General features: G+C 41.8%; 2 protein-coding genes across 8 annotated transcripts; one reads left to right on the forward strand and one right to left on the reverse strand.

Moving 5' to 3' along the window:
* The first annotated feature begins 44 nt into the window (after window positions 1-44).
* Window positions 45-20357, forward strand: LOC120729651 (ELKS/Rab6-interacting/CAST family member 1-like). 7 transcript variants are annotated; one of them, XR_005694969.1, is made up of 21 exons: window positions 45-245; window positions 1451-2215; window positions 2340-2528; window positions 5355-5646; window positions 7738-7865; window positions 7981-8055; window positions 8145-8300; window positions 9289-9456; window positions 10991-11158; window positions 11259-11396; window positions 11506-11646; window positions 11953-12093; window positions 12199-12392; window positions 12931-12942; window positions 13544-13679; window positions 13797-13928; window positions 14794-14954; window positions 15158-15305; window positions 16459-16554; window positions 16759-16837; window positions 17832-17946. XR_005694969.1 is itself a non-coding variant. In XM_040025407.1 (21 exons), exons 2-21 carry the CDS (start codon window positions 1670-1672, stop codon window positions 18545-18547), a joined length of 3348 nt encoding a protein of 1115 aa, XP_039881341.1. In that variant the 5' UTR covers window positions 46-245; window positions 1451-1669; the 3' UTR covers window positions 18548-20357. The 7 variants fall into 7 exon arrangements, 5 of the variants coding, with proteins under 5 accessions (XP_039881341.1, XP_039881342.1, XP_039881343.1 ...); XR_005694968.1 differs by having other exon boundaries at window positions 46-245; window positions 7978-8055; XM_040025407.1 differs by lacking the exon at window positions 16759-16837 and adding an exon at window positions 18410-20357 and having other exon boundaries at window positions 46-245; window positions 7978-8055; window positions 17832-18017.
* Window positions 20358-21883: 1526 nt separating this feature from the next.
* LOC120729656 (F-box/LRR-repeat protein 14-like) lies at window positions 21884-24911 on the reverse strand. Its single transcript, XM_040025418.1, has one exon. The coding sequence runs from the start codon at window positions 24325-24327 to the stop codon at window positions 23116-23118; it is 1212 nt and encodes a 403-aa protein (XP_039881352.1). The 5' UTR covers window positions 24328-24911; the 3' UTR covers window positions 21884-23115.
* Between the last annotated feature and the right edge of the window lie 624 nt (window positions 24912-25535).

Raw genomic sequence — 25535 nt, forward strand, 5'->3', positions numbered from 1 at the left:
TCGTGACCGCGCTTTTAAAATCCAAGCGTGGCGAGGAAGGCCGCCGTGAACGCGCGCAGGAGGCTTGACGTCACTGAGGCGCCCTGGCTCTCCTGAGCCGCTGGTACTGCTGGTGAAAAGATGGGAAAATCTGATAGACATTTATCGAGGAATTAACGTAAAATGAACGATTTTTGCAGCTGACTTATTTTTGACAGAGGATCCACTATTAGCAAGGATTTGGCTTCTACCAGACAACGACAAAGGTAGTTTGTTCGGAGGGTTTTTCTCCTCTGTGGCTATTGTGTTAGCGAGAAAAAAAGGTTCTTCTTGACCACATAAATTGGATATACTAGCCTCCATATGTAACGGCGAGCTAACGTTAAGCGTTTGTCGTATTTCCCTTTCTTTTATATTTAGCAGTATCACAGCTACATATATGTAAACCGGTGAATGAATAACCGTAGCTTGAAATGAAAAACCGTTGAGCTGAGGAGAAGGAAAATGGATATGGTTTGATATGGGTGTCTCCAAAGCAGACACCGTACGGAGTCGATGGGATTGTGCAAAAAAAAAAAAAAAAAAAAATAGGAAAAAAAGCTTTGATTCCCGTTAAACGTGTCACATTTTGACGACACTTACGATTAACTTGTCACATTAAACATCTACCCAGCTATCTGACAAACTGTTATTTCCGTTTGTATACAAATTTTCACGCTCAGACATTTTTCCCCCCACAATGTCCAGCATGGACAGTCCCCTCCTTCCCTCCCTTGCTAGTTTTAATCCATAGCGATAGCAAATTAGAAGAATGAATCGGAGAGCCAGCATTTATTTTGGTGGCAAAATACACAATGGAATATAAAACTCAGAAGCTAACAAACGGGGTTAAAGCGTCATTAAAGGCACAAGTGTCATGCTTTATTACTGTTAGCCGGCTTGTTAACGTGACATTAGCAGTTAGCAAGGCCAAACACACTCAAGATAAATGTCTGTGGTGGACATATATACATGTATGTATGTACACACACACACACACACACACACACACACATATACACACACACACACACATGTCAGACTACTTAGACACATTACACTACTACCAAAACCTTGTAACATTAGACTATATGTGCAAATTATATGGTTGTGACCTGAAAGTACTTGTTACAAGATTAACATTTTGTTGAAAGCTAACCTAAAATCACTTCTACCTTTGGCCTCAAGTAGATTAGAGCAAAGATTTCGCTCCAAAGGACCCTTCACTAGAAGAATTTTCTTCTTAGACATGACTGTGTACAGTTGCGTAACTGTCTGTACTGCAGGAAGGTATTCAGTTAAGACAGTGAAACCTTCAGTCTGTACTGGTACTCTGTTTTCAGTTTTGCATGCATTCAGTTGTTTTATTCATGTGTTATTTTGTGTGCTGTTGCTATGCAGTTAACTGGGAACAATTGTGTTTTCTTTGCAGATTGATGTCCTCATTTGTAACAGTGGATAGTTTATCTTTGAGGTCTGTTAGCATCAGCAACCCCTGAGAGTGGAGTGTTTCAGACCTCTGTTGTATCATGAACATTGTGCTCACCAGTTTAAGCTGGATCTCTAACACTAGTAAAATTCACAACGATATAACCAGATACTAAGGGTTGTTCTTCAGATTTGGTAGTGCCTCCCTTCTATTTAGTCAAAAATGTACGGTAGTGCTCGCTCTGTTGGCAGAGGGGATACAAACCATAGCGGAGGAAGAGATGGAAGTGGTACTGGTAATCAGGGATCTGGCCGTTCCCCTCGGCTCCCCCGTTCTCCTCGGATGGGGCACCGGCGTACCAACAGCACTGGAGGCAGTGGGGGAGGTCCTGGAGGAGCAGGAGGCAAGACCCTTTCAATGGAGAACATCCAGTCCCTCAATGCTGCGTATGCCACCTCAGGACCAATGTACCTGAGTGACAATGAGGTCGCCATGGGAGGTGACCACCTTCCCAAAACTGGTGGCACAGTGACCACCATGGGGAGACAGAGGGTGACTTATGGGTCGAGAGGTAGCAGCAGTGGAGTTGTAGCAGCAAGTACTCCTAATATCTCCACCACAGTGCCTGCCAATGCTGTGCTACCAGCAGGCATGATGGCTGGAGATGCCCTAGCTTTTGGAGATCACCACATGGCCTCCACAGTGCCCCATTCTCTAAGGCAGGCAAGGGACAATACCATACTTGACCTGCAGGCCCAACTCAAAGAGGTACTTTGCCAGTTTTTTCCCACGATTTTCTCAATTCTGAAATTTTGATGAAGACGTTAATTTATGGCATTCACCGGTCATATGTTGGGTTGTCATGTACCTACCATTTATCCTGCGTTCTCAGGTTCTGCGGGAGAATGAGATGCTGCGGCGAGAAGTGGAAGTTAAGGAAAGCAAACTCAGCTCCTCCATGAACTCTATTAAGACCTTCTGGAGTCCAGAATTAAAAAAGGAGCGAGCTCTCAGGAAAGATGAGGCATCCAAGATCGCCGTCTGGAAGGAACAGTATCGTGTTATTCAAGATGAAGCACAGGTGAGCGTGGCTTAATGCTTAAATAGACTTTTAGCCTCTGTTTTGTTTTTTGTTTTGTTTTGGGGGGTTTTCCCTCTAATTTCATCATATGATGTCTCTCAGTCTGGATAGATTTGCCAAACTTCCAGAGCTTAACATGTTTGAGGAGGGGGGAAAAAAGCATTTCAAGCAGTGTGTCTGCTTTAGTACAAATGCTTTTCTCTTTTTGTTCTCTCTCTGCATAGGTTAGTGACAGTTTTTGAGCATCTAGTTAATCCTCTTATATGCAGCTATATGCTTGTGCATTTTAGATGAAAAAGGGTGGAAGTCTCATCTGAGGAACAGGATGAAAAATGTGCGAGGAAAAAAAAAGAAGAGATGAGAACATTACAAAAGGTAGCAATAATAAAGGAGGGCTTTGCAAATAGTGCAATTTACAATTTACTAATACTGCGTCTATGCAGTATGTAATGATTAGTGTTTAGATGTTTAACTAAGCACTAATCATCACATACTGCATATATGCAATTTGAAGATTTTATCAAATCTCTCTTTTTAAATTTTTTGTCAACATTTTAGTGAAGCAGTCACACCTTTGTGACCTACACCTGTTAAAACTAAGTATATAGCAATACACCGGACATATTTTGGCACCGTTAAATAGGAGTTCATCCAAGCAGGTATTTCTGTCTCGACTCCCTCTTTCTTAATAAATAAGTGTAGTGTCGACAAACTTTGCATAGGATGGTTCTATGGTTTAAAATCTAAAAGTGTAATTGGATAAGTGCAGATAAGGTCTTTTCAAATACTCTACGGTAGGTTGTTGGGCTCGTGCAAATTGGGTTTCGTTAATGAAGAGGCATCGTCTTTGTTTCACTGTGGTTCTTAATGGGTGGGCAGACCTGTATAATTTGCTGTTTTCACTCCTGCTGAGTCACAGAATCACACTCTGGACTAATTCCCAGTAATGCCTGACTAGCACTGCGTAATCAGCGAGTGCTTTAATTTAAAGATGTCTGCTTTTGTATGTCTGCCTCCGCCTCCCACACTGGCACACGTGCAATGGAAAGCATGGACACGCAAACATGCACACAGCAGTGTACTGACTCTTTGCATTAACTTACGCTTATTACATTTACTTACTATAACCTTAACCCTAACTACTACTTGCCTAGATCTTAGTCTTAGGCCTAAAGATAACTTTACGTTGGTGGTTCTTAAAGTGGGCAGGTGGAGCCATTTTAAGGAGGTGACCAGAGAGTAACTAAAAAAAGGTTGACTGAATATGATTTTAGTTTTGTCGAGAAAATAAACTGCCAGAAATTTAACCATGGATATTTTTAATTAGTTATCGCTTTTAAAAATTGTGAGGTGTAGGTGGTGTGAATGATTTTCCGCTTGCAGAAAAATGAGAGGAATGCTACTTAACTATAACTTGAAACCTGTCTTGCTTTTAAAAGCATATGATTTAAATTATTGCTACTTGCTTTTTGTCTGTAAGAGTAAGCTGCCTCCCTTCAGGTCCTCATTGGAGGGCATTTGTTTAAGTTTCATGTAAAGCTGTTTAAGCAGATGTCTACATTTTTATGCATATATTTAAATGGATTACTTTGAATTTGAACACAGTGTTTCCCAATTCATACCACAGGCGAGTCTTCCTCTGCTTTGTTCTTCCTCTGTTTTGTTTGCTGTTGTAATATTAATGTTATATACTACCATATGTTGTAGTGTGAATTGACCATCTTCATCCCCTACATTAAGTCAGATAATAATAGAATAATCACCAGTTATTTCTTGTTAATGATTCCTTGCCACATTGATTAAACGCTGCTTTTTTTGTGAGATTTGCCAAAGATGTTTAATTATTGGATGTGGTGATGGCAGTGCCACAGAGTTAAGTTACAAAAAATGTTTGTATCACATTATCCAGTGCGGAAGATAAGCTGTAGATGATGTGTTGACTTCTTGTTATATCAATTTAGAAAGTGCATCATATAACCGCAATGTTTTGTGCTCTTTCAGACACCTAACTCTTGTCTTTTCTCAGAAGAGAGTGAGAATATGGGGGCTGAGGAAGGGAGGTGTGTGTGTGTGTGTGTGTGTGTGTGTGTGTGTCAGTTCTTGTCCGTACATGCATCTCCCCATGTGTGTGTGCGTCTGTTGTGTCGGGGGGGTGGATCGGTGCAGTCACAGCAGTGAGTCAGCCTTAGTCACGGGGTGGAGAGGGTGATGGAAAGGGATGGTTAGTGAGAAGAGAGGTGAGAGTATCAGAGGGAGGTAGAGAAGGAGTGTAGACTGCTGGTGGAAGGAGAAGGAGGGAATAACAAAGGAAGGAAAGGGAGGGGGCGCGGGAGGTGGAGGATGGAGAGATACGAAGGGAGGCAGACACTGACTTCTCTCTTTGTTCTGTCATCTGAAAATGCTCGCAGCTGGTTCAGACCAGAGTGTAACACAGCCTTGTGTTACTGTCTCACAGCAACTCTGCCAAGAGTCTGTGGCGTCAGATGCCACAAACAATGCAATACTATACGGGGCTTATTGTGTTTCACCACTTGCATCTCTCTGGCCATGAATTGCAACAATGCTCAGAAAGCCTCCATGTTTTGGATCTATAAGTTGTGGCGCTGCTGAATTTTCAGTTATGATTAGTTTTTGTTTGGCTGGATGCAACGCAATACTCTACCAGGAGCCATTCCCAGAAAGTAGCCCGTGCATCATTCATAAAATCAATAAAATTTTCACCTCGTCTCCCTTGTCATATAAATAGCCTTGCAATAAAGGCTAGAGAACAAAGAGTAGAACCAGTAATTGTCAGCAGTTATATGTGTGTCTCTCCTCTGTCCCTAGCATCTCCAGATGACTGTTCAGGCTCTCCAAGATGAGCTAAGGATCCAGAGGGACCTGAACCAGCTGCTCCAGCAAGATCCTGCTAGTCAAGGAAGGGACCTGGCCCTGACATCCGAACCTACAGAGGAGAACTACCGACGGCTACAGGGTGAGCATGAGAGGCAGGCCAAGGAGCTCTTCCTTCTTCGGAAGACCCTGGAGGAGATGGAGCTGAGGATTGACACACAGAAGCAGACCCTGGCAGCCAGAGATGAGTCCATCAAGAAACTACTGGAAATGCTGCAGAGCAAAGGTGGGTTTAAGCAGGAAAAACCAAAATAGTTTAATGAAGTTTACAGTTGATTGATTATTAATGACTGTTTAGCTGTTTGTTGCATGTCTTCTGGTTCATGTATAGGGTTCACTAGGAAACAAATAAACTGTTTGAAACTCTAGGCCAATCATATTCATCCATTAACATTTTATTACTCAGTAGGTCTCAGGTTATCACTTGTCCCAGCCTATTTTCCTCAGCTCCTTTAATGCTCACACAGCTGTAGGTCAATTGTGGCATTCACTGCTCCATTTTCTAGACATGATTTCTCCTTTAAACTCAAGCAGGAGCTTAAAGACACTCCAAGCCTGTGCTCAGGTGTTTTTAAAAAGTAATTGCATGCCGTCTTCCCTAGGGTGTAAATACAAAGGACATGAAATCTGAAGAACCCAAAGGTACATGAAATTAAAAGAAACCTAAAACTCCTTCCAGAAAAAGCTTAAACCCATTGAACCCTCAGCAGTTTTGGGGCTTTCTTTTAAACTCCTGTCACATATGTACTCACTCTGGGCTCATTTTAACAGGGCAATCATAACTAGATTTTTTTTTTGCACAGTATAAACACTCAGGCCAGTCCCCAGAACGGTTGGTGTCCTATAACAGGTGCGGTGAAACACTCAGACTGTATGTAAAAGATGGATGTCACCTCCATATTGTCACCTGTTGCTTAACAAAGTTACAAAGTTCTGTTGGGAAGTCTTCGAACTGACCGTCATCTTGTTTTTAAACTGGACATGAGTGAGGCAGCGAATCTGAAGATGACTGTATGTTCACAGGTTAGCAACTCATATCCTGCTTTATCCTCCCTTTTGAGTCTAATAGATGACAGTAATTACAAGGGAAATATTTAAGGGGGAATTTGCTTGGAGGGATAGAATAGATAGGCAGGTTTAAGGCACTTCTACCTTTGGTGCTTGTTTTTAGAGCTAGAAACTACACTATATTGCCAAAAACATTCACTTGTCTGCTTTCAAACACATACGATCTTGTTCATACGATATGATGTCAGCACACCCTTTGCAGCTATGACAGCTTCAACTCTTCTGGGAATACTTTCCAGAAGGTTTAGGAGTGTGTTTATGGGAATTTTTGACCGTTCTTCCAGAAGCACATTTGTGAGGTCAAACACTGAGGTCTCCGCTCTGATTGATCCCAAAGGTGTTCTCTCGGGTTTAGGTCAGGACTCTGAAGGCCAGTCAAGTTCTTCCACACCAAACTCGCTCATCTGTGTCTTTTTGCACCTTGGTTTGTGTACTGCTGTGGAATCATGCTGCAACAGAACATGATTCCAAACACGAAGTTGGGTGCATGAAATTGTCCAAATGTGTTGGTGTACTAAGCATTAAGAGTTCCTTTCGCTGGAACTAAGGTGCTGACCCCATCTCCTAAAATATAACCCCATGCCATAATACCCCCTCCACCAAACTTTACACTTGGCACAATGCAGTCAGACAAGTACCGTTCCCCTGGCATCCACAAACCCAGACCATCAGATTGCCAGATGGAGAAGTGTGATTCATCACTTCAGAGAACACATCTCCACTGCCCTAAAGTCCAATGGCGGCGTGCATTATAGCACTGCATTTGGTGATATAAGGCTTGGATGCAGCTGCTTGGCCATGAAAACCCATTCCATGAAGCTCGAGCTAATCTGAATGCCGCATGAAGTTTGGAGGTTTGTAGTGACTGACTCTGCAGAAAGTTGGTGACCTCTGCACACTACTTCCCTCAGCATTCGCAGACCCCGCTATGATTTTATTTTATTTTTTTTTTTTTTTATTTATTATTTTTTTAAGGTTGGCAGGTTTTTAAGGCTTCAGGGGTTCAGTAAGTTAAATTACACTGCCCATTAGGTTCAATGTTGTGTGCTTTGTTTGTTTGGTTTTTCTTTTATAGTAGATGTGCAGAGTCTATCCTCGGATATCCTTACCTGCTAAACAATAGTGTGCTTTTGTTTCTTTGTTTGTCTCTGAGAGTTAAACACAATTGGCTGTTGTAAACATCTAGACTTCATAATAGTCTTTTTACATACATCAGAATTGTAACAAGTTGTTATGTTTGCTGTGTTAGGACCATCTGCCAAGGCATCAGAGGAGGACCAGGAGAGGACAAGGAGACTGGCTGATGCAGAAATGCACAGGCATCACCTTGAGAGTTTGCTGGACCAGAGAGACAGGGAGATCACTGCTCTGAGAGAGGTAATCTCCAGTTTATTAATTTTGGCATGCATTACTTTTAAGGCTTTCCATCATATTTGGTTTGATTGGTAAGATATCGATATTCATCAACCGTGTTTTACATCTGACACAGCAGGAGCTGCACCGTCGGTACGAAGGAACTCCAGAGTCCACCAAAACTAAGGCCCTACAAACTGTCATTGACATGAAGGTGAACATTTAGATAGAGAAATGTGTGTGTGTTTATAGTGTATTGGTGACAACATGCTATTGGTGATAACCTTTTTCCATCAACTCCAGGATGCAAAAATCAACTCAATGGAGCGGAGCCTCAGGGACATGGAGGAGGAGCTGCTAATGCTGAAATCGAATGGACTTCTGAGCTGTGAAGAGCGTCAAGAAGAGATGAAGCAGATGGAGGTTTACCGCAGTCACACAAAGTTCATGAAGAACAAGGTCAGAGACTGTGTAATAATTCTTATGTTTTTTTTGTGTTCACACATAAAACCCTAGAAACTACCTTTTTCTCATGGTAGCTGTAGCTTGTAGAGGTGGGAATCACCATACATCCCACGATACGATATTATCACAATACTCAACGCACGATACGATATTATTGCAATTTTTTAAAAATATTTTGCGATATTGAGATTCTGTACATAAAGGTAAACTTTATCAATATTCATTTTATCTAATATCAAAGTCTCACACTCAGTCTTTCTCTCATTTCAGTCAGTTTTATTGTTGACAAACTGAACGGTTTGTATTACAGTCTAGTCCAACTTAACTGAATGCAACCATCTGGTACAATTATAGCTATTCTGAACTATGCAATTTATGAAAACTATGCAGCCCATTTAGCAACTGAAGAATTTGAAAGTAAATTAAAACAAAGTATAATTTTACGTTAAATAAAAAAGTTTTAAACTTAAAATAAAACATGTTTATTGCTGCCAAAAAAAAAGTTAAACACATTTGGACAGTGAAGGAATGTCAGGATTCTTGCTCAGAAAAAGGAGCTGATCAACATGCTCTGAAGTCAGAGCATGTTCCAGTCCACAAAAACTTTTTTTGTAACAAAATATCGATTTCTGCTGTCCCTGTATCGATACATTATTAGCAAACAAAATATCACGATACTACACAGTATCGATTTTTCCCCCCACCCCTAGTAGCTCGGGAGGTAGAGCTAGCCATCTACTGATCAGAAGGGTGGTGGTTTGATCTGCATGCCAAGTATCCTTGGGCAAGAAACTAACCCCAACTTGAATGTCTGTGATTGGTAGATAGAAAGTCATTGTGTGAATGGGTGAGTGAGCCACGTTGTATACAGTGCTTTGAGTGCTCCGCCAGTAGAAAGGCACTATATAAGAATCAATTTACCATTTTACAATTTGTCCAACCCTTCCTCTTTCTTTCTGCGCTCGGGCTAATCTTTTTTCAGATGGAGCAGGTGAAGCAGGACCTCTCCAGGAAGGACACCGAGCTGCTCGGTTTGCAGACAAAACTGGAGACGCTTACCAACCAGTTCTCAGACAGCAAGCAACACATTGAAGTCCTCAAGGAATCCCTCACTGCCAAAGAGCAGCGGGCTGCCATCTTACAGACGGAGGTAGAGTATCCATACTTTCTCACCCACTGTATTGGTATAGACCAGGGGTCTGCAACCTGTGGCTCCGGAGCTGTATGCGGCTCTTTAGTCCTTATATTGCGGCTCTGCATGGTTTGGAAAAATAAATCATAAGTATTTAACTGAAGTGTATTTTTTATTTGTGTTAGTTCTAAATTGGAAGATTATTCTGATCTTGAAATATAAAAATAAAGTTATATTTTATTATTTTTCGTCGCTCAAAATAAGCGTCACACTCAGGGAAGCCGGTATACCTGCCGAAACGACGTGCATTTACCGAGACCTTCAACCCCAGGTAGGCCAAGTATGGAGAAATGTAAGAAAAGAAAAATATCTGAAGAAAATACAACATTTAATGATGCCTGGGCAGATTCATTTGTATTTACTTCTGACGAGAGTGGCCTACCAGTATGCCTAATTTGTGGAGTGTCGATCTTCGGATCCACATACGTATGTGAACAACTATTCTCCACCATGAACTATGCTAAAAACAAACACTGCTCACGCCTCACAGATAACAGCTTACAGTCCTGCGTAAAGAGGAAAGTGACTTTGTACAGCCCCGATCGTACAGCATGCACTGTGCGCAGAGGTTCAGGAGCAGAAGTCCGATTGTAAACATATCACGGCAGACCCAACGATGTTTACATGAACATGCTCTTCAGCATCTCTTTATTGACCACTTTTCACACACACAGCCGGCTGTAGCTTTGCAGCTCACAGCCCGACACATACAAACACATACAAACAACAGCAGAGAGAACAAGCTGGTGAGGCGTGATTGCGGATGCCACTCAGGTACGTCACGCCCCGCAAAGCACATTAACCAGGTAAAATAAATATTATGCAGATACTTAATATTTATTTTTAATTTTTTAGGAGCATAGTGCTTTTTTCCAATTATTTTTAAAATTCTGGTCAAGGCTCCGCTACACTCCGATAGCCCAGAAGGGATGACGGCTCACAGTTTTTGTTTGCTACATGGATAATTTGAGTTCAGCTTTTTAATTAATTAAAGCATAAAGGTAAAAACCAATATACACAGTGTTGTCTTCATTTTAGATGTCAAAAAGTATTTGCGGCTCCCAGTGTTTTCTTTTCCGTAGAAACCGGGTCCAAATGGCTCTTTGGGTGTTAAAGGTTGCTGACCCCTGGTATAGATTGTAGAGGCCTTTACACACCGGACTCATAACCATTCACACCGATTGCATAATTTAACTGGGTGACTGTGCAGCTTCTTTTTTTTTTTTTTTTTTCCTGAACCAAGCTTGATCTTTTTTTTTTTAATCTGGATAAACAGGCACACCTCGTATCTCAAAACATTGATAGGTACTGAATAAACAATGACATGGAAATAGTAAAATAATAGTATTTTTTTATCTCAGAAACACAACACCGCTCTGAAATCTTCCTCAGAAGTTTAAATCTTTGCTTTTGTCCACACTCATTTTTAACTTGTAGCAGGACACGTCTGTAGTTCATGTCCGTAAACTGCTAACCCATCTTGTCTATCTAGGTGGATGCCTTGCGCCTGCGTTTGGAAGAGAAGGAAGCAACTTTGAATAAAAAGAGCAAGCAGATACAAGAAATGTCAGAGGAGAAGGGAACCCTCAATGGGGAAATCCACGACCTTAAGGATATGCTGGAGGTTAAGGAGCGCAAGATCAATGTGCTTCAGAAGAAGGTAACGTTAACAGAGAATAGTGCAATCTTGTTTTTGAAATGACAATATGTGTCCAACGCAAGATCAATTTTATTGATGGTTACTTGTGTTTTCACTGCAGATCGAGAACCTGCAGGAACAGCTGAGGGACAAGGAGAAGCAGATGAGCAGCCTGAAGGAGAGAGTAAAGTCTTTGCAGGCTGACACTTCCAATACTGACACTGCTCTCACAACACTGGAGGAGTCTCTTGCAGAAAAGGTGGATTAATTTCTGCAGACTTGTATTAGTCCATCTGTATTAATAAACAAATGTTGGTTGATAATCTGTATAAGAATCTTGCTTGATTCTTTCCTCCACCTCTTTATAGGAGCGGATCATCGAGCGTCTAAAAGAGCAGAGAGATAGAGACGACCGGGAGAAGACGGAGGAGCTTGAATGTACCAAAAAGGAGCTGAAAGAGTTGAAGGAAAGGTTGAGCTTACTGCAGGGAGACCTGTCAGACAGAGAGGTGAGAACCATATGCAAAAAAACACACAGGCAAACTCTTGTTTACTGTGATTCTATTAATATAATAAAACAGTGCTGTCAGACACGGGCATCAGTTTTTTGTTGTTTTTTTCCCCCCTGTTAGTCCTAACTTTGCACTGAGGCATGGATGCCTGCATTGGTGTTAATGTATTCTTAGTCTGATGCTCTGTTAGTTAAAGCTGGAATGGATTCACCTTTACGTGTGTGTGTGTGTGTGTGTGTGTGTGTGTGTGTGTGTGTGTGTGTGTGTGTGTGTGTGTGTGTGTGTGTGTGTGTACGCACACAGACCTCTCTGTTGGACCTAAAGGAGCACGCATCCTCCCTGGCCTCCTCAGGGCTGAAGAAAGACTCCAGACTCAAGAGTTTTGAGATTGCCTTGGAACAGAAGAAGGAAGAGTGCCTCAAACTGGAGAATCAACTTAAGAGAGTGAGAAATACATTAAATACGTATTAAATACAAATACATTAAATAAAGCTTCAGGCACCTCACGTCGCCTGAAATGTCTAAACTACAGCCTTTGTTCTCCATCAGGCTCAGAATGCAGCATTGGAAGCTCAAGCCAACACTGAGCTGGCTGAGCGCATTAGGAACCTCGAACAGGAAGTGGCCCGCCACAGAGAGGATTCTGGGAAAGCTCAAGCTGAAGTGGACCGCCTCCTGGAGATACTCAGAGAAATGGAGAATGAGAAAAATGACAAAGACAAAAAGATCAGTGAGCTGGAGAGGTGGGTTTGTGGATCTTGTCAGTGTGCATGTGTACATGTGGTGGATATTCAAGGGTGGATGCACCATATAAATATGTATAACAAGTATTTCATGAGGTATAATGTAGGTCCACAGTTTGTCTCCGGGACTTCTGACCTTTGTTCGTCACATGCGATGTAAACATCTGACGTGGTATCGCTGTAGAGACTGTTGTGGCTGGCACATTAAAAGCAGTCTAAATTGGCTTTCTGCCATTTGACATCCTGGCAGGAGTGCTTTGAAAGCTGGTGTTTGAGGTTTTGTGAGGTGGTTTGTTTCAGTGTTGACATGCTCAGCAACAGGCAGCTTCTTTTCATGTTCCTGCAATTGTTTTATTATTATTTTGTGTAACATGACCTTGTTAGATCCAGAAAAGATGCTGCATAATCCGTGAGCTGATATTTTATGAGTGCCACCCCTTCTGTCTTGTTCTCCATGTTTGCTTATTCTCTTAGTCTGAGTCTGCTTTTCTCTTTACTGCTTTCTTGTCTTTTCATTGGAAATTTCCCACCCCGCCAGTTTGGCCTCAAGGTTAGTGACAATGCTTTTCTCTCCTCCTCACCTTGACACATTTTTCTCTCTCTCTTCCTAAATTTCCTGTGGAGCTGCAAGCAGTTGTCTTTTTCTTACTTCTGCTCAGGCTCATTTTTCCTTTTTTGCTTTATTGTTTTTGGGTTTGTTTGTTTGTTTTTTCACTCAAAGTCAAAATGATGCCTGAAATCTCACCCAAGCAAGTCTGTAAGATTGTGAATGTTTGTTTAAAATGGCAAATTATACCTCTTTATGTCCATATTTGAATCAACTACATTTACTTGGTGTACAACAATTAATGACCTAGAAATTGTAACGTGGGAATGTCTGAGTCATCAAGCACATACCTAATATACAATATTTGTTTTTGGTCCCATGACTTTATTTGCATGAGTTCCTTTATTTAGTTATGGATAAGCCATCTGTGTCACGCATCCGTAAGCTCAAAGTAGTAAAATACAGCGCTATATCTTGAAAATGCTTGCTGTTCACTTGTGTGTAAGACACATTTTCACTGTTCTAGAGGAACTGGAGCCCAAAATGAGGTCTGATTTGTCCTCTTGCTCCAAATAGAATATCTAATGTAACTGACTTCCTGTAGGCAAATGAAGGATCAGTCGAAGAAGGTGGCATCACTGAAGCACAAAGAGCAGGTGGAGAAGAGCAGGAATGCTCGACTTATGGAGGAAGCCAGGAAGAGGGAAGACAACCTGTCTGAGAACTCCCAGCAGGTGAAGGTGAGGCTTGCCTGTGGATGATCTGCACTGTGCAAATTCTGTAGGAATGCTACTGCCTTTCTCAGTCAGGGTACAACTGGGCGAATCTGACATCTCCTTCCTTCTTCTACTGTGAAGGACACTTTACGCCAAAAGACAGAGCGCATAGAGGAGCTGGAGGAGGCCTTGAGAGAGAGCGTTCAAATCACTGCTGAGCGAGAGATGGTGCTCGCACAGGAGGAGGCTGCCAGGTCACTTCAGGAGAAACAGGTACACAAACACACAAATATAGCAAAGCAATATTTATGACCCAGCACCGCACGGTTAAAAGAAACTGCAGTTCTTCCTCTGTCGCCTTTTTCTGCTGCCACTGTGCTGTCGCTCATCCTTTCTCTCCCTCTCTGCCTGTCCGTCCTCTTGCTTCCTCTTCTTTCATCTCTGCTTGTCGTTTTCTCTTGTTTTTTTTTTTTTCTCCGCTACACACCGCCTCTCAGAAGCACTCACTCAAAGCAATGCATGAGTCCAACCTCGCCAACTTTAAGTGGTCTAAGGTATGAGCCCAGTATGTGTCAGTGAGCAGCGACTCTTACAGGGGGTGGACACAATAAAAGCAACACCTCTACAGTTCATGCAGTCTCATGCAACAACCCTGCACAGGATACATGTGTCAAGTTTTAGTAATTGTTGGAGGGACTGCATGTGTGTGAAACGTGTTGGTGTTGTTTCCAGCCCATGTAATTTATGCGCCTTTGTTTACCTGCTGTTTGCTTTTAAAACGATGCTCATTAAAGTTTTCACTTTAATGAAATCCAAAGCCAAGTACATTTTTACTTCGAGCATGAATTATTCATTAATTCCCCTGTTCAGTCTGTTGTGATTAAGTAAATGTTTAATAAGGAATAACTGTAGTGCCTGTTTAAATTAAATAACAGGTAAATGAAATCCAGTCTTGATCCCTAGTCCTTCCCATCAGACCACGTGAATTCTGCTGTCCCTCCCTCTTATAAGAGACTGACAAATCATCCAGTGTCTTTTCTGGAAAAAAAAGCCCCATCCTTTTCCCTGGTGGATTTCAGGTAATCCACTCCAATCATCATTGAGCTGTTTGTGTGTGTGTGTGTGTCGGTGTTCCCAGATGGAGGAGCTGCTGGGGGCCATGGAGAAGGTGAAGCAGGAGCTTGAGTCCATGAGGGCTAAGTTGGCCTCCACTCAGCAGTCTCTGTGTGAGAAAGAGGCTCACCTCACAACCCTGAGAGCCGAGCGCAGGAAACACCTGGAGGAGGTGCTGGAGATGAAGTAAGACACACACACACACACACACACACACAGTGGGATTGCATAGACTCTGGATTATTGATCACCGCCTTAATCTTGTAAAATGTCATCCAATTCTGGCTTTTCCCAGATGGCAGGCTAATGTTGTGCAATGAATAATAAATGATAATCGAGCTATTTACTTTTGTGGGTAAATGCCACATTGTTACATCTCCACCTAACAGGCAGGAGGCGCTGTTGGCGGCTATTAGCGAGAAAGACGCTAACATTGCACTACTGGAGTTGTCATCCTCTAAGAAGAAGAAGACTCAGGACGAAGTGGCTCAGCTGAAGCGGGAGAAAGACAGACTGGTGCAGCAGCTCAAGCAGCAGGTGAGGAGGGGGCTGATGGTGTTCACAGAGAGAGGGTGATGGAGTGAAAGATGTAACGCTGGTACCAGAAGTTTTTCCAGGTTTACAGCTGCTATATGCAGGAAAATAAATCCTCACAGGACTGATGGGGAAATAATTTTGATCTTTTCTTTAAATAAAAAGTAAAAGCTCTATGAAACTGATGGATTAGAAGTAAAACTGTCTATGTCTAGAATGTGCTGCAGCTGTGTTTTTAAGCACAAAGAAACGGGTGTTACCATGTATTGTTAGTTAAAGTGAATGGCTCTACCTTTCTGTCACTGCTACTACTACTCATACTTAGGTCTGACTTTCACACTAAAAGCACTGTGGCATTAATAATTACTGAGCAGATGTGCACGTTAGAGCTCATCTTAGTTCAATCTGTTAATTAGTCTTTAAAATCACATGCTTGGGATGCCAGTGCCAGATGACCATATGCCAAATGGCTGAAATGCAGCAGCTCGGGTTAGAGTTGAGAAAGACGTGTGGCAAAGAATTCTGTCTCCCCACATTCCTGTCTAATCCTCACTGTGCTTGCATATGCTTGTAGTGTTTCTACCTGTGAGGAGCAGATATCTTTAAAAATTTTACTTTTAATTTGGCAAAAACTGAAATAACTACAGGTTAAACTGAACACACGCTGTCAACCAAACTGGTTTCTTTTTATATGCCAGTCTGAAAATGCCTGTTGGAGCCTGTCCATGTTGAACTTGCCTGTTTTATCAAACCCTGCATAGCATGAGTTGATGTCGCATCTCCATCATCTGAATCTTTGGAATTTCTTGGGACAAATCTGAGATGATCTAGGGAGAGGAATTCAATGAGTGTGAATAGCAAGAGAAACTATGTCGTCTTAGATGGTAAATCAGACTCATTTGCTCTTACTTCCTGTTGCGCCTTCTGTTTCCACACGCATCTGTGCGTGTGTACAATAACATGCAAATGACGTCTGTGCACAGTGGTGAAAACTGAGCCAGGCAGTGTTCATTAAATGATGAAGTAAGATTAGATTTGTCCTGTTAACAATTTGTTTTCAGGCTGTACTCCCAAGATTTCAGCAGTTAGATATAAAACCTTGGCCATAATTACGATTTCCTCTTCATCTTAGTTGGATGTTTTTAACAATTTGCAGACCCAGAACAGGATGAAGCTGATGGCCGACAACTACGAGGATGACCATCTGAAGACTGCACCTGACCAAACGAATCACAAACCCTCTCCAGATCAGGTAGTTTTCTTAACCGCCATAAACCGCTTTGCTAAATTTTTCTTCCGTCGATTTGTGGCCACGTCTGTAAGTAAGGTTGAACTCACGGCTTGCTCTCTAAAACTCGGACATGGAAGTTTTCTGCTGCTACTTTTCTTGTCTGTTTTGCACACTAACCAGATGTTCCTTCCTAATGCTGCAATTGGCTTACCTTGTGGCTAACAGGATGACGAGGAGGGTATCTGGGCGTAGCCAACCTTTTGCCCACCCCCTCCCCTCTCTCTCAGCCATTTTGTTCAGAAGGGTGAGCTTGTATGAAAAGCCGTTGCTCCATTGGCATGTTTGCTTGTCTTCCATTTCTCTGTGGGGTGCTTTTGATGCACATCTCTTCTCACAAACTCATCCTGTGCTTCAGCATTCATATACTGGTGTGTGTGTGTGTGTGCGTGCGTGTGTGTGTGCCCAGAGTGTCATCACTTCAAATGAAAGCAGCTTAGCTTTGCATGTCACTGCTCTGATGCTAATGATTGGCTTCTGACGTTTGGCTCAGACAAACAGGTGTTGGATAATGGCTTTAAACTTGATCTAATCAGTGGTTTAGTTAGTTGCTTTGTAGGACACTTTGTTTAGCTGCACAAATCTGTACTCTGTCAGAGTGGCTTTCTTTTTCTTTCTTTTTTAAATGCCAAAGACACACCAAAAAAACCCCCAAAAACGCCCAGACTCTTATGGCACAGCCAAGCTTCTCTCAGAAGGGATGTTTTGTTTCTAAGTGCCTCTCTTGGTTCACTGGGCACCATTCACTCAGGCTTTAATGATACTGTCTGCTGACTGTTTTTCTCCTTTGTTAGTGGTTAGTTTGCTATACTTATTTGTCATGACTAGCTGTTATAAATCAAACATGTAGAAATTGCTCAGATGTACTGAGCTCTGCTATAATGTGCTATCATTATTTATATTATGTACAGTGCTTTGCTACTCTAACCAATCGTCATAAAATCGCGGGGCAGATCAGGACTCGGCTCGCTGTATCTCAGCATGGCTTGAAACACTATTTGGGAACCACTTTTCTAGCTTTAGGGGTTTAGCAGGAATTTTGGCTGTCATATGAGCTGGTGATGGGCATGCATGTCAAGGCTTATGCTTTCTTTGTTTTTAAACACAAGTGGTGTCTCGTGCTTGGTTCCTTTCATTCTCTTCAACCGTTTAAACCGGGGTAAATTTTATCGTTTAATTTTTTTTTTCGTGCCATTTCCTTCAAATCGCCTTTCTCACTTCTTCTTCCTCACATCTTGCAGATGATACCCCCTCTTCTAGCCCTGTCCCAGAACCGCAGTAAGCTCAAACTTTACATCGCCCACCTGACAGACCTCTGCCACGATCGAGACCCCAGCATCCTCAGCCAGCTCACGCCGCCCGCTCACTACCACCACAGCGACCCTGAAGACTGGGAGGAGGACCTCCAGAGAATGAGCGCCGAACAGGTAATGAAGAAACTCTTAAGTCATCGTGACATTCATCTCTGAGCCGCTTCTTTGATACATATTAAGCTTTATTTTGGGGGAGCATTAAAAATATGCTTTTGGAGAGATTTTATTGGTGGCGAGGCAATTCAAAGAGGAAATCAGGGAATCGGTTCAAGAGACAAACAAACACACTTCCAGTGCAGTAACATGACTTAACATGAAGGAAATGGAAAAGGTGCAGCAGGGAAAACTGATCACAGACAAAAGAGGAATGGAGTAGATGCAGCTGTGTGTTGTTTAAGAACCCTCTTTTAACCTCAGATATACCTAAACATGCACCTTTTTGTGAATTGTGCTGATGGCTGTGTAGAAATGCTATTAAAAAGCTATTCCTGCCCTTTCTCCTGCAGTTGGAGCGGGAGCTGGAGGTGTGTGAGAAGGAGAGCGGAGAGCTGCAGGAATATGCCAACTCTGTTCTCCAGCAGATTGCAGACTACTGCCCTGATATCCTGGAGCAGGTCGTCAACGCCCTCGAAGAGTCTTGCTGAAAACTCTGACCTCAGACACAACCCGTCTGAGTCCAGGTCTCCCTACCTCCACCCCCCCAAAAAAGTGAAAGGTTCCTGGAGAGAAGAGAAAGTAGGGGGCATTATCACATCTTGCTGGACTCCTCTTCTTCGTGTCCCTCATTCTACCCTGCAACAAACTGTCAGGACCTCTGGGTGCTTTCCTGTCCCACATGTTAATCTGTCAGGCTGGCAAAATTAAATTAGGGATGTTCGTGCTGTTAAATATGGCACTTGACACATGTAACGACAGCCGCCGATAGATTTTACGTGCACACCTCATCACTGTCAGGCAGACAATAGCACACTATCGGTTGTTGCAAAATAAGTAGCATTTGCAAACACCCCTAATTTGATTTTTGCTTTTTAAAGGAAACTAAAAACTGAACACGGGTGAATTTGGAGGGGGGGAAAAAAAGCAGACTTGCACATAGTTACGCACAACGGAGAATACTGCCAACCTTTTTCTCCTTAAATAGCTTTATTGATAACAGGAGCACTCGCCTTGATCTCAGTCTTTAACCCCTTGGATTTCTCTCACAGAACTTTCAAGTTGAAGTAGTAAGTTTATTTGTTGCTCTGGACAGGAAAGCACTTTTTTGGTCTTGGAGAACTGGGGAGCTGCTACATCTCGAGGGAGCGGAGAGGAGCTGGGCCCAGTGGGTAAACCATGGATCTGTGTAATAGTTTGGTCCTTGAATAGTAACACTGAATGCAACATTAATATTCTCAAAAGCCTTGGGTCTGTCCACGTAGCTTGGATTAGGATGTAGGTGTGTTACTGTCATCGTCTGTGGCTGGGTCATTAGAGGGGGAGTCAAGGCCTGACCTTTGACATAAACCAAAGGTCAGATTTTAGTTAGTATGTTCTCAACAGATGAGAGAGAGGATTTTAAAAAAAAAAAAAAAAGAAAGGGGAAAAAAAAAAAGAGCTTTTTTTATTATTGGTGACGATTATTAAGTTTTAGATGGTTTTGCACACTTGTCCACTTGTTTATAGGGTATGCAATGTTTGTTTTGCGAACGTTTTAGTGGCCTTGGAGCATGCACAGAGATAAGTACTGGACCTAACGCAGGGATATTTATTCCTCTGTAATACTGGTGCTAAGGCATGATGTAAGAAATTACGATCTGAACATTCAGTCTTCATCCAAAGTTCCTTTAGATGGTACTCAAAGCCCACCTGATCCTAAGTTTGTCGACTGAATCGCTGACAAAAACGAGCGATGCCTCTGCTGTTGTGTTTTTTGAACTCTTCAGGGCTGTGGTTTTTAATTACTAAGTGCATCTACATTTCCAGAAAGGTCACTTTTCAGCAGATTTTGACTTTTTAGATAAGTTTGTAAATAACGTGATATTTAACATGTGCAGTGGCTGAATAAAGGTAACTAGGTGGAAGGTGTCGTGCATTCTCTTAAAAAAAATAAATAAAAAAAATATATATATATATATTGGAAAAGTTAAAGCAGTGCAGTTGTCATTGTGTCTTATTTTGTCTGCAGGACAAAATGTGTGTGCGTATGCGTGTGTGTGTGTGCGCGTGTGTGACACAGTACTGCCACAATTTGCGGAAAGTCGCGTTCAATAGAGATATATAAATATAACACATATATAAATATATAAAATGTTTACTGTATCGATATGCATTGAATGTTTGCACAGAATCTTGAAGGGGCAAGCTGCTCTGAACAACATGACTGTCGAGTTAACGTCCTCAGCAGAAATGGAGGAAAGAAGTGTCAAAAAAAAACAACTTGTGTCAAAATAATGTGTGAACTACAAATGTTTCAAACCGTGACTGTGTGATGGGAGAGTACTTTTCTTACTTTTATTTCTAATCGTTCACCAGAGGGTGATGTAAATGTATTATCTGAGATTCCAGTGTTGTCTTTTCTTATGTCAATGGTTTTGGCTGTTTGATGTCAAAGGCAGACCGAGCCTGACGGATAAAAATACGCCTGGCTCTTCTGCTGTCATAAGAGAAACACAATGTTACACAACAGTGTGAAACTGCGCCAGTATACGTCTGAAAATGGGTGATTTTTTTTTTTATTTTTTTTTTAAACTTTCTATGTATGTTGTAAATTTACTGGTATATTTGAGAGGGAGGGTGTACTTCAAAAAAACAAAAACACCCCCCTGTGTTGGAAGATGTTATTTGGATGCTTGTTTTTTTGTTCAGTAAATTCTCCTTAATATCTGTAACCTGTCATCACTACAGAAAAAGCATTTTTCAGAATCCCCCCCTTGCTTTGGCCTGTGTGTCCCTGCCCTTGCCTTAATGATTTCTTTTTCTCAACTCCTGTTTGTGGAACATAGAGCTGCTTAAGGGGCTTCTGTCAAAGTTCATGGTGTTTGTTTTTATTTTGCATTTGTATAACAGATGTACTGCCTTCTGTTTATTCATGTCAAGAATCAAACTGTGTAAAAAGAAAGCAACATGTTAGTGAGTTATTTGGATTTTGTATGTATGTAAATAAATAAATTATAAGCCTTGTTTTCTTGTTATGAGGGCATTTTCTTCTTTTTTCCCCTTTAATTTTAAATTCCTACTTTGATTCCTTTCCAATCGCTTCCTACCTTTGAAACAGAGGAGGGAAGTTGACTAACAGAAGAAAATAAAGACTTATAATGGACATGTAGTGTAGCTGTCACATCTGTCCTTTGTTTGACCTTAGCTGTAACTAGTGCGTATTATCCTGTTGCCATCCTGTAATCTGTGACCTCTGACATAAACAAGGCATTTTCACCCATAGGGTATTTTGTTTTTTGGACCTTTCTGATTTTGTGGGGAGGATACCAGTATATCAGCAGTGCCTGAAAGACTCAGACCATCCCGTCTGGCACTAACAACCATGCCACATTCAAAGACACTTCTTCTGATACTCAGGCTGAACTTCAGCAGGTCATCTTGACCATGTCTGAAGGCTGTGGTAGGTTTACTTCACCTTTGGTCCACAATAAAGTTAGGTTGCTTCAAAAAGGAATAAAATAAATATATTTTGTTGAAATACATCAAACGCATGTTCTGTGGTTCAGATTTTGACCATAGCAGTTAACAAATTTGACTATGCAGCATTTGTATTATGCCAACTTCAGATATAACTCAGCATCATACTATAGAAATATACCAAAAACTGATCGAACATACTACACAGCCAATAGAAGCTGTACAAACCACAGAAATAAAAGCTTATAATCACACACCTAATCAAAGTTGGTACAGCTGTTACAAATAAGAGACAAGAATCAAACATTTGTCCTCTTTATTCATAAATATCACTCCTGTATGAATATAAAACAATCTTAAATTACTGCTTTTTTTTTTTTTTAAAGAAATACTCTGGTGTTATCATTGGAAGCGCCAGTTGAAAGTATTGCATATAGTCTTGGTAGTTGCTAATGACTACACCTCACTGTATATGTGATGATAAACCTTAGACGTGATACATAACTTACTTCCTCAGTAATATGAAAGAGAGGCCACTAAACATAGGTAAACAAAGACAGGAGTGATTCACCCACTTCAATTTGAAGTACAAATTTTAGTCATTCAATTACAAAAAAAATGTTACAGGTAAATAAAAAAAAAACAAGGAAAAAAAACAAACAAAATCTATTAAAAAACTTCAAGCACTCGAGCACTTCTGTTTAAAGTTAAATGCCTAGCTGTTACTCAGAAAACCAAAAAAAAAAAAGGATGAAAAAGAGAAATCAAAATCTCCATTGGTATGCGAGTCACAAAAATATAAACTCTAATCTAGTATTTAGCAACAGCAGGCACTCCTGTGTTCAATGAATGAGGTAGCTAGACAGTAGGAACTGTACACAGGCTGAGATTTAAAGTGCCCCTATTATGCTTTGGGTGGTTTCCCTCATCCTTTTTTTGTGTTGTCTATAACAAATACAGTTTCTCTTTTCCCACAGAAAACATTGCTGCTGGACCGAAATACCTCATTCTGGATTTTGTTGCCTCTGAAATTTACATCACATTTTAAAAATACTCATATCCTTACTCTGTGCACATATACACCATATTTTAATACAAATTCACAACCAAGCTTCTTTTGTTTCCAAATTTTTCTGGTTTTGATGTTAGCCAGCAGACTGAGCATAAAATAGTGGAGACTATTTAGACTAATCTAAAGCGGCTGTCACTCTAACAAAACAATCACTTAGAAAGTTGAAAAGCATGTGTTTCTACTGTGGCTAAAGCCTTTTTTTTTTTTCCTTTCTTTTTTTTTTTTTTTAAATCAGGCAACAGATTGTGGAGGGCTAGGTCAATGCAACCTGAGCAGCAATGACAGCATGAAATAAATTCTGGTAGATCCCTAAAATAAAAAATTCAGACCCTCTAAATGAGCATAACTGGGGCACTTTAAGGAAGGAGAGGACAAGACTGAAATAAAGTCAGAGTATTGCAGCAGAGGTGAACAATATTCCAGTGATGAATGCCGAGTCCGGCTCCTCGTTTTTAGTCGCAGCATAGAAGGTAAATTTAAGAATGGAAGCAGAGTCTCCTCTGAAATGTGGACTGAACAGGAGAGCTTTCACCTCACCCTCTCGCTCTCGGTCATCTGCCACAGTCCCAGGTTTAACACTTTAAGGCACGGGAGCTGTGTTATCCTCTCCAAGCCCCTCTTGGTGATCTTAGTACAACCATACAGATCGATCCCTGTCAGCTGGCTCAAGTGGTCAGCTATCAATTCCAAGCCTTTGTCTGTGATTCGCACACACTGTCCAATGTTTAGAGTCTTGAGTTCGTGCATCTGGCGTACCATCCTGTTAATGCCATCGTCACTGATGTGACAAGAGCACAGAGACAGAGACTTCAGTTGATATAGCCCCTGGGCAATGTAAGCCAGGCTCTGGTCAGCAATCTTATCACAGAAGGAGACGTCAAGCCCGGTGAGCCGGAGGGAGCCCATGGCCAGATGCATTATCCCGGTGTCACTGATGTTATCACACGACCGCAGGTTCAGGCTGCACAGGTGGGTCATGTGTGAAAGGGGGATCATCCCCGCATCAGATATCCCCCCACAGAAGCTGAGGTTGAGCACTTTGAGCTTGTTTAGGCCCTTTGAGATATGTTTGAGGGAGAGGTCGGTGAGCTTCTGGCAGTCCTGCAAAGTTAACTTCTCCAGGGTCAGGCAACCCTCCGCTGCACTGCGGGTCATACCAGACAGGTGGCCGATGCCCACGTCAGACACATGCCTGCAGCTACGCAGGTTAAGGCTCTTGAGTCTGTGCAAGCCCCAGGCAATGAGCAGCAGGCCCGTGTTGGTGATATTGCTGCATCCCCCGAGTTCAAGCACCTCCAGGTTTTTGAGGTACTGAGCGATCCTTCCCAGGCTGGAGTCAGTGATCTGTTTACAAAGGCTGAGGTTCAGCACTCGCAGGGATGAGATGTCCTGCACAAAGGCATGTCCGAGACCGTTGTCTGTGAGGTTGAAACACCCACACAGGTTAAGGCTTTCAATGTGCGGCATCCCCTGAATCACGTAACTCAGACTTCGCCTCAGGCTGAGAATCTGAACCTTCTTGATGCCCCGAGTCTGCAGGCTGGGGAACAGAGACGGGTTGGCTCGCCGCAGATGGAGCTTGGCTTCCACCCCCCTCCACACAGACTTGTGGTAGGACGCGTCTCTCCAGGCCGTGCACACTTGGGCTACTCTCCCTTTGTCCTTAACGTCCAGGTAACTGAAAATAATGGCCAAAATTTCCGGGAAAAGGCACGAGATATGCGTCTCCATTTCAAACATGTCTGCAGGCGGACTCCTTTTGGCAGCACAGGCTGTTTGTGAGCGACAATACTCCCCCGAAACTCTGCTGCCGAAGTTGCTGTCTGGCCCGGCAAACGTTAGCTAACGTCAGCTAGCATACAGACGAGCTACCGGACAGCTTCAAGTGTAGAATGACAAAAAGAAACATGCTCTATTAGAGTCAATAAAAAACAAGAGCACGCAAAATGACCACTAGCTGCACGGTACTGCTGACAAGGTGGAGGGAGAGGCAGGAGACTCAGAGATGGAGACGTAGTAGTTACCTAGCAAAGCTAGGCTAACAGCAGCGTCAGCTAGCTGTCCAAACTTGTAAGCTTCAAAGTCGGACAACCCGTTCGTCCAAGACGCCCGGAACAGCTTATTCTTTACTCCAGCTCATGGTGACGCTTTTCTTAAACTCTCTTGTGTAAGAACTTTTATCTCTCGCGCTGTTTTCTCGTACAACGACAGCTGCCCGGCTCCTTTATCTTCTTTGGCATTTCCATCCCGGATCTCCCCCATGAATAAACCAACTGTTAGCGCACGGCGACTAGCGACTCCTACTGGATCCATGACACACTTTTTTTCTTTTTAAAATAAGATTGTATGGATTTAAAAACAAACAAAACAAAAAAACCCCAACAAACTCAATAGTGCTTTGCGATACTACAAATTTAGGTAGATCCGATACCAAATAACCACAGGGCCAATACTGCCGATACCAATGCCGATACTTTTAACTTACAAAAGCAGCTTATGTAGGGGAGAGCAGTGTGTCATGATCTACGTGATTAGATTGTAATTCTAAATCACATTTAGAATGTAATTCTAATCACATTTCAATCACCACTAAAAATGTTTTACTTTCCAAAAATACCATGTTAACACAACAAAACATTCCTTTCAGTTTTTCATGTATTTTGAAATACATGGACTGTAAATGTGCCTGTCTCTAAAAGGACTAGGTCACCTTCTGTTGTTTTAATGTGCTATGGGCTACAAATAAAATAGATGTGTCAGTCAGCAAAAAAAAGGGTACAGAAATTTTCACAAACTAAATTTTACTATGTTTGAGTTAAATTTTTCCATTTCCAATTCAGTAATTGATTTATCACAATGAAGTGATAAAAACCACTGAAAACATATCAAATGTTTAAACTGAGAAAGTGCGACATTTAAAGAAAAAATAAGGTTATTTTGAAATTGAT

This window comes from Simochromis diagramma, unplaced genomic scaffold, assembly GCF_900408965.1.
Source record: "Simochromis diagramma unplaced genomic scaffold, fSimDia1.1 OVJJ01000293.1, whole genome shotgun sequence".
Taxonomy (NCBI): Eukaryota; Metazoa; Chordata; class Actinopteri; order Cichliformes; family Cichlidae; genus Simochromis; species Simochromis diagramma.

Excerpts from the sequence above, each read along its gene's own strand:
- LOC120729651 (XM_040025407.1), top strand. The coding sequence starts at position 1,670 with ATGTACGGTAGTGCTCGCTCTGTTGGCAGAGGGGATACAAACCATAGC. Across the intron at positions 9,457-10,990 it reads CTGCCATCTTACAGACGGAG|GTGGATGCCTTGCGCCTGCG; the intron begins GTAGAGTATCCA and ends TTGTCTATCTAG. Across the intron at positions 15,306-16,458 it reads TGCAGCAGCTCAAGCAGCAG|ACCCAGAACAGGATGAAGCT; the intron begins GTGAGGAGGGGG and ends AACAATTTGCAG.
- LOC120729656 (XM_040025418.1), bottom strand. The coding sequence starts at position 24,327 with ATGTTTGAAATGGAGACGCATATCTCGTGCCTTTTCCCGGAAATTTTG.